Consider the following 12225-nt stretch of genomic DNA (forward strand, 5'->3'; position numbering starts at 1 on the left):
TTTCTTTCTTTCTTTCTTTTTTTTTACACCTGGCAGCTGGCTCAAGTTTCAGCAGTTATTGTCTATTTTGCATTACACATAGAATTGAATGTCATCTGTCTTCACAAAGCTATGGCTAAGAGAATTGAGGCAAGCCACATGAGCTGCTGGGACAGAGCTTGTTTGCGTTCCATTCCCCCCCTTTCCTTTTACCTCCTTAATATTTATTTGTGCTCATTTTCTTTCCTGGCCTTGAATGGGGCTTAGCTCGTGTTCAGTACAGCTGTATGTTTACTGAATCTATTCCATCATGAGTCATTGTGCGTGTGTAAGTATCCTGGAAACAGCTAGTGCTTTCTTGGAAGAACAGTTGCTTTTCAGCACAAGCACTTAAAAGGGAAATTAACTAATCGGTCAGTTCAGTTTTACACTGAAATAGCAATGGGTTATCTAAGAGTTGGCTCTTAAGTGCTTCATTAACTAGTTTTAATTGTTTATTAGAGATCTATCTTGTATCACAATATAACCTTAATGTTAGACACAAGACATGAAGATTTACAGTGAGCTAGATTTCACTTTACGAATCCCAAGTGCTTAACAGGAAAGCATAATTCTAATTTAAAAAGTGGACTTCTGAGGATTTGAGTTTTAGAACATCTTTCAATATGTGTTTTATTCAATATCAGTAGCCTTAAGCATATTACAGAAAAATAAGGAAAAACTCATAAATACAAAGTGAATCAAAATACTTAAACAACTGTCTAATATGCTTAAATCCAGTGAATACTGAAGCTTGGGGAGAGTTTAAGTTCATATCTTAGCTTCCATCAAAATGGACCAAATGCTAAACATGATATCAAAATATTATCTGCTTCAGGGGAATTATAAATTAAGGAGACTTAAGATTTTTCTTGTACTTATTGAAGCATTGGTTGGTTGGTCCCCATCCTCCCGTGGAATCATATAACTAAATGGATTTCTGGTGTAGAAGTTCTAACTTGTCTAAAACTCTTATCACTAAGCAATAGGTGACAGCTTGCTACCATTATTTCACTTATGCGTTTTGACAGATGGCACTGCAGAGTGTAATGCTCTTTTAGACTTCTCTATCAGTCTAATGGAGGTAACTGGAGGTTCTTTCAACTCTTCTCTTGGCACAAGAAGTATGTCAGTCATAAATTATCTTCTTTGTAATCATTAAGCATCTAAAACAAAACACAAGTTCAACTGAGCTGTTTTCAGTGCCCTTTTTGTAAATGAAGAGGTTTTTAAACTATTTTCAGTGGCTATTTTAAAAAAATGTGATATTTTCAATCTAAAAATGAGCCTTCTCTTTCTACAACTGCATCTGCATGCATGAATAATACATGAATAAATAACTATGTTTTGACTCAATTCAGTAGATCGAGAAAAGATATTCTGTTAACAGAACAATCCTAAATAGTCTGTTGTCTGTCAGCATACATTTCTTTGAACTTCCCACGTTGCGTGCTGGAGCTATTCATTTTGTTCTCGTGTGTTACCGGCTCTGTTAGGTGAAGGCACCTCAGCTGCAGAATAGCTGTGAACTTGTTTGACCCTTTCTCCACATAAGGTGTGAAATAGTGAAATTTTTGTTGAATGTCTTTAGGAAAACAGTCCTCAGAGAAGCTTCTGGGAAGGACCCTCAATTGACCTTGTGGGGGCCACATTGATTTTCTCCACGTGCATCTTCATTTCTGATAAATTATAAAGCCATTAATTTGCTGAGGAAATGGCAGGGCCAGCCTGCGGCACAGATGTGACCAAAGCCGTCCTAGCACACAGCACACAAAAGAGTGCCAAGAAGCTGGGGGGAAATCAGAAAGCCTAGATTGTTATGGTTAGATTCACATTCCCTTGGGAACTGTTTTAGTTGCTTCTGTTTACAGATCTAAAAGGTAATGATGTTTCCAGGATAAATAGGCCTCCTTATAGGGTAAGTGACCATTTATTGATTTGCTAACCCACACTTATTGATTAGTTAGCCCCAAATACCGTTTCATTCTCCGAGGAGTTAACTGTGTAAATCAGAACCAGACTTTTTTTTTTTAAACTACAGAGGGGTTTTTTTTTTAAGAAATTTAGCTTTCATTAGAAAGCAGTAATTGTGCAAAGGAATAATAGGATTAGAGAGAGTAACTCAAGATACTGAATTATATTGGCATTAAAAAAAAAGGTGAAATATGTTACTTGCATGAAATATTGCTCAGAATCATAAAGCACCTCTGATTGTTTCATGTGCATTAGCATTATATGCTATAAACTGCTCAGTGCTGGGAGAAAAATAAACTGAATTGGAATAGCAAACGAAAGAAAAATCTTGTGATAAGTTTTTTTGCAGCTCATGCTTCATGCATTTGTTTCCTTAGCAACAAGTGAACATACATATGGTACACAAACCTTAAACCTGAAAAATTCCTGCCACCAACACCAAGAATGAACTGAGAGACAATATATGTTATGTATCCTCACATATCTTCATGTAGTTGTTTTACAGATACTTACAGTTCTAAAGAGCTGCAAACTGAATGTAACAATTGTCACTCGGTCCTTACAGAACATTTCTCAAAGGAGCACTTTGCTAGCCATGTATATTCAGAACCAGCTTTTATTCTCAAGCAAGCATTTTCCTTGACTAATTCAATCTACATGCAGGAAGGTCTGTCACCCAATCACTTGAAAAAGGCCAAGCTCATGTTCTTTTACACCCGGTACCCAAGTTCCAATATGCTGAAAACCTACTTCTCAGATGGTAAAGGTAGGAAAAAAAACTTTCTTCCCCCCTCCTTATTGCATGTTGCATTTTTGTGGTGAAAATGTATCACTTTAACACATTAAAGGTAAATGCCTATTAATTCTAATTTCACTATTACAGCTGATTGTTATTCACTTGACTTTTTCTTCTAAGGTGTGCTTGGGGCCCATGTCTGAACGGAAAGGGCTTGCGGGGGGCAATCAAGGGAGAGACTGAAGTTTCAACGCAAATAAGAATATTAATACAGTTGGATGACACAGCTTTACACGTGTGTATCCTCTGAAAAAGAAATTTCTGCTGGTGGCATAAATGTACTTCCAAGAACATTTTTGGAGCAGTTCTCAGTGCTCCCTAATTGTTTTCATTTGGTCGGTTTCCTCATATTTGTGCTTACATAAGCACACTGTAGAATCCCTTTCTTTCTGTCAAAAGAAACAGTACATTGAAATTCTCCATGCAGCAACTGCTTAAAACAAAAGTGATGATTGTCTCTTATTTACAACTTAATTTGTTGTTGATGCGAGTACACTGAGCATAAGGAGGATGAATAAAGTGACAGATTCAGGCCACATTATTCAAATGAGGATATGAAAGCTGTCGACGTACAGCTGCATCCTCCCTCATTCTACAGAATATTAGGACCTCCTGATTTTTTTCCCTAAAAGTAATTGTTCCTTCACATCAACTTGATTTTGTGTTAATCATCTAAGTTTTTTTTTTTGTAATATAGATTGGGTTTTAATGATTATAATGGCACACATGGTGTTATTATCCAAGTAACTTTATAAACATTACATTAGCTTAAATTAGTTTGTTACATTCTCCCCCTTAACAATTTCACAAGTCCTTATTTTAACTATCTACATGTTTATGGGTTTTTTTCTATCTTATTGGAAAATTGGCTCCCAAGTTTGTGACTTGGCCCAGTTCTAAGAATGAATGAGTAGGGGCAATTCTCTTCCCTTTATTTTGACTTTTCCTCCTCCTCATTCCTGTTAGCTTTTATCTAATGTCACATCAAGCTGAACATCTTGGTGGGTTCCTCTGCCTCCCCTTTACCCCTTCTGTGCTCTCGGAGTTGAAACACATTTCTTCTCATTCAGAGGCAGGCTTTGGGTGGATGGTAACAACATAAAAACGCCATGCAGGCACTTACTAGCCTAATGGCTGGTCAAGAATCATTAAACACAAAAAAGGCTGTGAATCACGCAGCGGGCCAAGAGAAGGTTTGCTCTGAGAGTGGTTCCACCTGGTATGGAAAAATCTGAGGGAGCATTTCACTCACCAATGAGCCACTGGAACCAGATGCAGCATTGGCAGAGTCCTGCTTAAGGGTATCCTGTAATGGTACCATAACAAGTCTTCTCCAGTAGATATTAATATAGGAAGTAATACAAAGAGTATTTTTATTGTATTTCTTTTCATAAAGGAAGTATGTTTGTGTTTGCATGTGGTGATCAATATCAATCTTCTTACAATGTCGCAATAATATGTAGTGTTTTGATATTATACCACCTTATATTTATATAGCACCATTCATCCAGAAGAAGCCCAAAGTGCTTTACAAACTGCCTATATAGGGATCACTCACCCACCACTGAAATGCAGCCACCTCCGTGGTGGAACGCGACAGCCATTCTGGGTCAGCAACACCACACAACAGTAGATGTAAATATTAGATATGTTCATCTTTTCTTGGGTATTCCGTATTTTTGTAAATACTTTGAAATGTTTATTACATGTAACATTTCATGGGCCAAATTAGGCTCCCATTTTGCCCAGGTCTAGTCCTACTGACCCCAAGAGGGGCTACTCCCCCTATTGTGAGGTTGAGGTAAAGGGGCAGAATTTGGCTCATATACAGGGCCAGATTATGCCAGTGATTTTTAAGCAGAAGGTTCCACTAACCTCGATGGGGACTTCTGCTTAGAACCCCGTGGCAAGATCTAGCCCTCAGTTTTTAACAAATATATATATTTTTGAATAAGATGTTTCCATACGCTTTATTGACTAACCACTACTAAACCCATTAGGATCTAAGGCATGTGTCTGTTAATCTGAATTTAAAAATTGTGTACAAAATATTGTATCTCAAGCAAACTTAAGTAATTTCATAAGCAATTGGTTAAAAACTGAAAAGACGCACAACCCATGTTGTGATTTAATCTGTGATTTTAAATAAGGGTATCGTAGTAAAGCTTGGAAACAGTTTGAATATTAGGGCCAGCTCCTCAGGTAGCGTAAATCAGCATAGTTCTGTTGAAGCCAGTGGAGCTATGCCAGTTTATACCAAGTAAAGCGCAGACCCTTAGTCTTCAGAAAAGACCAAAGCCAATGAATGGGTAGGGATTTTTTTGTTTTTGTTCTTTTTGGGGGGAAAGGGGGCGTTTTGTTTTGTTTTTACAAACCTTGTGGGATTTGGAGAGCCTTGGAATGCCTTAAATTTCTAGATAAGAACCACATCTTGACAAGTTACTTTTTGTTTAAAAAAAGGTTCATGCTTTTAATCCATGTGGAGGAAGTGGCAAGTGAAGGACAATTCACACAGAGTAAAGTAGATTTAGTGTGATGAAAAAACTCTTCTTGGTGACTCTGTACATAATAGCTGACGAACACATCTAATTTACTATATTTATACTAGATATGAAAATAAATAAAAGAAGGGCTCAATTCAGTATTCTGGGAAAAAATTTCTTGTACTGGACAGGTCCCTAGATAAACTGTTTTTTCTCCTTGCTGTGAGTTTAGTTCAGCTTACTTTGGGAAGTGAATAGTGCTGAATAAAATGCAAACATAACTTGTCACCTGACTTTAAAGTCTTATGAGAACACAATTGGAAAAATATGAAAAAAGTGCCTGGTATAGATGTCCCCGTATGATCTTCATTCGCATCACTTGGTGCAGATTTAATGTATAAACTAATAATTCTTAGACTACTAAATACAACAGATTCAGTGTCATTTTAGCTTTGAGAACAGACGCTTACAGGCTTCTCAACACAGCCGTGTTAAATGATGTATCTCATTCCCTCCACCCTTGAGTCAACTGCTGCCTAGCCAGATTAAGGTGTCAGATTGATTTGTTTTATACATCTTTTGACCATGCTCATTGAATATTTAGGAAGTTTCTTCAGCCCATATTGAGGCTGAGGTATCCCGTGGGAAGCATTAATCAAAGTCACAGAGACTCTTACACTGTGGAAACACAGACTCTTTATTGTAGCGATTAGTTTTTGCAGTAACACATTAACACACTACAGAGCTTTTTCTTTATAGAACAATTGATCCTTTTCTTGTACTCCACTACAGGAGGGGAAAAAATAATTAACTCTTTAAAGTTTAACAATATTTTCTTACATCAGAATGCAGAGGAGGACATTTTTGTTCTTCATGTGCCCATAAAATGATACAACATTTCAAAGGTTCGATATTATTTAGGAAAACCAATATTGTTCTTCAGGCTGTTACGTTTGTTGTTTTGCTTGTCTCATGCTTGGGAAGTCTGTTGTTTTTGTCCATTTTCTCTCTCTGGTATTTCCATTCTGCCACAATAAGCTTTAAATCTCTCTTTATGCCCTATTGCTAAATAATGGCATGTGCACTTACTTTTTGTCGTCCCCATTAGGTCATTCGTGGCCATTCTAGAAAAAAATACCCTTTCTATTTTTTTTTTCCTCTACAGTACTCTTGTCCATATGAGACAATGTCTTGTAACATGCAGGAGCCTAATCTCCATGTCAAAGCAATTTTCATTCCCCAGTGCACAGCCTGCTATCATTTTGTAATGTTTTTGTGTTCTTATTCTAAAAGAATTAAAAAGGAACAGTAAGCCGTCCACGGGGGCCTGTAGTCCTTATCTCGTGTCTGGAAATTTGGACAGTGTATTTACTGCTGAGATAAAATGGAAAGAACTCCAAGTTCAGCAAATCGTAATGGGTTTAAGTTCTATTGAAATCAGCAACCAGAAGATCAGATCACGGGGTGGTCCTTCAGTTGTCTTTTTAATCAGGTTCCTCGCAAGGCTGAATAGAGACAGAGCAGGACACACAGAGTGAAAATATAATTCTTGGATAGGTTAAGTACATGTTTGAACTCTGCAAGCAGAAGCGATTTGATGATGACTTAATCATTTTCTGGTCAATTATCTGTAAGGACCCTTGCAACTGCATGGCAATTATGATGCAAGTTGGCCTTTTGGGGAGAAACACCAGTCTCCCTGCTTCTGTTTCCTTGCTACTTAGATTCCCTGCCATAAAATTTTCATTCATTTATATCTTTGCTAGCATAGAAGCAACTTTCTGTGCAGTAATTACAGCCCCAATACACACTTTAGCTGTCATCTTGTTGCAGGCCTGGATGTTCTCATGGCCAGTGTTTGATAAGTGTTCTTTGTTGATTTTTGATTAATGCACATCTCTTTCTGGGGACTGGGGGAAGTGAATGCCTGTGATGACAAAAGGCAGGGGGTTGGTATATCAGTTGGCCTGATATAAAGCTATGGATTTATTGGTTTTAACTTGGCAAGTTGAGATGCATCTGTCCTTTACACATACAGAGGGACTGTCAATAGGATAGCATCATCTGCAAGCCTGTCCAAGATGACATCTTCAGTTCAAAGGTCATAGGCAACCTAGGAAACCTAAGCCTAAAGTAGCTTAACATTTTATCTCCATGACCTTTTTATAAGTAATACAGTGGTCTATTTTTGTCTCTTATCACACTGTTTATAGGTCAAATTTACCAAACTTCAGATTCACTAAACTAAGTGTGGAGGAGAGAAGGAGGAGCAAGTTTGGGGTTTTTTTTGTTGTTGTTTTTTTAATTATAATGTCAGAATGTAAGAATATGCTAGGTTCAACAATAGGAGTAGATTACTTACTGGAGAACATATAACTATGGCATATGCAAAGAAAGGTCAGCTACCAAGAAAGACAATGTCACATCCTTCCAGCTTTTACTTAGAGTTTTAAAAATTACAAAATTAAACTAGGACTTTTAAAATAAATTTAACAGTAAATTCTACATCTTAACAAACAACACTAAAGTGCCTATGTCGGTTATAATTACCTACACGTAAAAATGTTCTAGCATAGCGAAATAAAGAATAATGTATTCCATTATTATTTAACCATATGAACTATGGTTAAATAATCTATATTAGTACTTTCAAGATCTGAAATCTGGTTGGGCATGAAGTCATTGCCTGGAAATTTTTAGGCAAAATTGTCTTATAATCTTGCCCTTCCTCCAGCCCCCAGTTTCAGGAGCATTGAAAGCTGAGTTTTTTATCAAGGCTGGAGTGGGAGGGATAAAAGAATGATGTTAAACGAGGGGAGGAAGGGAAAATGTCAATGTTCTTATCCTTCTCACTATTTAAATTTAACAGTTCAACAGATGCATTACCTCTCAGCTCATCAAGTGGTTTAGCAATTTCCGTGAGTTTTACTACATTCAGATGGAGAAGTATGCGCGTCAGGCCATCAACGATGGGGTCACAAGTACTGAAGAGCTGTCTATAACCAGAGACTGTGAGCTATACAGGGCTCTGAACATGCACTACAATAAAGCAAATGACTTTGAGGTAGGCACTGATCTTTATTTTTGTGCATATATCTATAATCCGGATGATTAGTTAAAAAAACCAAATAGGTTTAATTTTTTTATTGTCTTGGCGAACTGTCAAATCTGTACAGTTTCACATCTGTGAATGAAGCTAATGAATCTGTTTAGTTGTGTTAGCGGAATCCATAAGCCTAGCCAAGACTTGCCAAAAGATAAAACTTTCGCTATTCTGATAAGTTTCTCTGCTACAACTTTTTGAAGTTTCCTTTAGGGAAACTTTAAAGAAAGAAGTCATCACTTCCTGCTTTGAAAGCTCCATAACGCTCTGATCAAACTCCTGAAAGGTCACCCTCTGCGTCCCCTTCTTTGATTTAGAGAAGTGACTTGCATTTGTTGTTGTTGTTTTCAGAATTACAGTGTAAAATGACTATTACAAGAAATTGGTATCCATTTATTGTTCTAATGGGTTTGTGGCTTTGATTAAGATTCTTGTTTACATGCCAACCTGGTAGCTCAGCAGCCTATTGTTATCATTAACGTGCTGACCCTCTGCAATGCCACTGTAGCATGTTTCTCAGTGCTGATGGTGGCATTTTGCATTGTTCAGCTAGTCAGATGTAATGATGAGTTCAAGAAGAGTGCGGAAGGGGAGGGTCTGGGAGTTCCATTGCCTGATGTTGAAGTATAATGGCAGTGCATTGGTTTTTGCCTGTACCTTTTACTTGGTACCAAGTAACATAAAGGGCCACGTTCCATAGTCAGAGGGACTTTTGTTGGCAAAAGGAGTACAGTCATTGGTCCAGAATCTATACCCCCACTGCCCACAGTATCTAAGCGCCGCATCTGTAAGTAACTTGAAGAGGTCTCTAACCAAAGGGTTTTCTGAGGCCTTTTCCTGTCCATTGTTTTGTGCTCAGTTTTCGAGGAGAAAGTTTACATGGTAAAGAAGGATGAAGAAGGAGGAGAGAGGAGGGTGTTCCTTGAAAGATTTACCAGTGGTTACATATCGGAATCATATCCAGACTTATTATTTGTAGCAAGGTAGCACCTAGAAGCCCTAATGAGGGATCAAGGCCCCCTAGCTCACTATCATACACATTAAAAAAAGGAGAGTCCCTGCCCCTAAGTGTTAATCTAAGTAGATAACAAGATACAACAGAGATGGGAAGAACATAAGGGAACATTGAGAGGAAGTGTCACTAACTTTTTTAATGTTTATTTTCCAGTGGTAGTGTAGTTTCCCCTACCTTGTATTGTCAACCATATTTTGGATTGCTGAACACAGTGAAGACAGAATCGAGTTGCATTTTTTTACAAGAGTTTTGTTTATACTTAAGGCCTAAGGAGTTTATTAATGCTACAATGTCTTAGTCACAAAGTTAGTTTAAAGTAGTAATTTTAATGGATACAGTTAACTTTTTTGAGAAATATAGAGCATATATAAACCAAAGGGAAATTCTCAAATAATCCTGAGAATGTAAATCTCACATGTAATACAGAGGTAATTTTTTAATATGCACATCCAGTGTTTAAAATCTTGTCTTCTAAAGATTAGACCTCTGAAAAGGGATCTAGTAATTAAGCAGGAGACAACTAAGAGCCTCTTCAAATGCTTCTTTCCCCAAGCATATAGGAAAAGACCTTTTATCTATCCAGTCGAATATGAATTTCCTAGAACCTCATTTCTTGTTTTAGAGATTGTCATACACTAAAGATCCAAAAATGAGCTGATCATTAAACTGCATGGTGCAATCTTCAATGTAGTCTTATAACCTTACCTGATAAGTGCTAGCTCACCCCCCCCCCCCCACTAGCTGGAAAGCAAAAATGACAAGTACTGTAATGCTGAAATTGGATCCAAAGGGATTTAGCAAACTGAGCATTTGCCATATTTAGCATAATCAAAGTTCCTTCCTCGTACTTCAGTGATGCTTTCCTGATATTCTGATCTGATTAAAGTCTGATAGTATGCTCTTCTTAATCTCTTCTTAAATATCGCATTTCCTAACCCCTGATCCTTTATGTGTGAGTTTCACTTGCCAGCAGATACTTTAACACACCCAAACAGACAATTAGGGAAAAAGTGATAAAACCAGGTGAAGTTGGTTCTTCATCCCAGGCTGTGGCACAAATTTGCTCAGGAAATTCTGATACTGTGTTCTCTTCATATGCATTGGAAGTGTCAGCTTTTAGCAAAGTCACGTAAGATGCTTAACAAGCTACATGTCCTATCATTTAGCTTTGCCATTGTAGCCTTGTGGCTCAGAGTCAGAGATAGATACAACACCTCCAGCAGGATACAATAACTTACTTTTTTTTTTACATGCAGTAAGTATAGCTGTGCAAAGAAATTTAGACTGATAGAAAAATGGCAAATGTGATTCTTCAGTAAAGGTGGGAAACGCTCACATTTGCCTGGGGCAGTTTTTTTACAAATGAAAAACAGTTCATCCTTCTTCCCTAAACCATAATGTATATATCTACTAAACAACGTAGATGGAGCAGAAGGTCAGGAAGAGATGACAGCTTGCTGAGCCACTTCATATCTATGGTACTTCTAGGGAGCCCAACACTATGATATCTGACTGCTGAATACAATAACTCAGATACACATACAGTTACCCATACAGATTCCATTCCACTTTTTTAAAAAGGAACTTACCCTAATTCCCCTTCAAAATCAGTCCCTATAGAGCTCATTGTTACAGCCATAGTGGGACATTGGTAGGCAAGGGAGATTAGCAAGCCATTGGTATAAAAGTGGCAAAAAGTTGAAACACAACTCGGTTTAAAATCGGCAAAGCATGTTGGCCTTCAGATGACATCTGGATTCTAGCTCCCCCATGACTCTCAGTTCTACTTCTTTCCTGTTCACTTGTATAATTTTCCTTTATATATATATATATATTATTCTTATATATTAAAGGGATTATAGTCTCCCCAGGATTCTGCATTCTCACTTCCCTTCAGGAGGCTGAGACTGACTCATTTTCAGTTCTGAAATTTCAGGTTATGTCTACACTGCAATGTAAGCATGGGTTTAGTGGGACTCAAATCGGCTGACCCATGTTAGGGAACCCTGGGCAGCTACATTGTATTTTAACCCTATTTTATGACTTTTCTATCCCATGCTTGAAAGTAGGGCTTTGGTGACCACACTGAAGTACACAGACCCAAGTCAAAGTAACTCTGTCCCAGAGTTCCTAGCACTCTCTCCCCTCCCCACCAAAATGTAGTCGCTCTATCCATAGGACAGTGGTGCATTGTGCGAAAACTTTGCTGCCCGCCCTGCATGTTACCAGGAACCTGCTTGCTTTGCAGATCACTTGGTCAGTTCAGTCTCCATTGCAAACCCTGGAAGCTCTCTGATAGGTTACTTACAGATTGGTGATCAGAAGAGAATGGGTTAATGCAGACCTGAGCTGCTGCTGTTTGCAAAGGGAGGTGGCTTCTGCTTTGAGTAGAATGGATTACAGATTTTGGGATAGAGAGGACTAGCAAAGTTGTCCCGGGATGCTTCCGGCTGACTCCCAGGACCCAAGTCTACTCTGCAAAGCAATAGGGCTCAGACTCTGGGTCCTGGCTTAACTCAAGATCAGACACTCCAGCCCTGCAGAGTCCTGGAACCCTAGGTCCAAGCTCAGTGTTAACACAGTTGCAATGTAGATGCAAGGGGTGGGGTAGGTTTGATCCTGGGATTAAGCACAGGCTTACATTGCAGTGGAGACGTACACAGAGAGACCTCTCCCCTACCATTAGGTATTCTGGTTGTTGCCCTTCCACCTACATCTTACCTTTTCTAAGACATCCTGTGTGTAGCAAACAAATAAACACCAAAGTGAGCTGTTGCAAACTGTCTCTCTGAGCTCTGCTTGCATGTAGTTTCACAGCAATTCACGTAGTCTTGCA

At 38.3% G+C, this 12225-nt stretch overlaps 1 protein-coding gene across 1 annotated transcript in view; it reads left to right on the top strand.

Annotated features, from left to right (window-relative positions):
- Nucleotides 1-12225, top strand: part of PROX1 (prospero homeobox 1) — a 53920-nt gene that overhangs the window by 14755 nt on the left and 26940 nt on the right. Inside the window, exons 3-6 of the mRNA XM_030557522.1 lie at nucleotides 2650-2752; nucleotides 3977-3981; nucleotides 4286-4423; nucleotides 8141-8335. Coding sequence (XP_030413382.1) covers nucleotides 2650-2752; nucleotides 3977-3981; nucleotides 4286-4423; nucleotides 8141-8335 — 441 coding nt within the window. The remainder of the gene's footprint in view (nucleotides 1-2649; nucleotides 2753-3976; nucleotides 3982-4285; nucleotides 4424-8140; nucleotides 8336-12225) is intronic.

The sequence above is a fragment of the Gopherus evgoodei genome, chromosome 3 (genome assembly GCF_007399415.2).
Source record: "Gopherus evgoodei ecotype Sinaloan lineage chromosome 3, rGopEvg1_v1.p, whole genome shotgun sequence".
NCBI classification, from domain to species: Eukaryota; Metazoa; Chordata; order Testudines; family Testudinidae; genus Gopherus; species Gopherus evgoodei.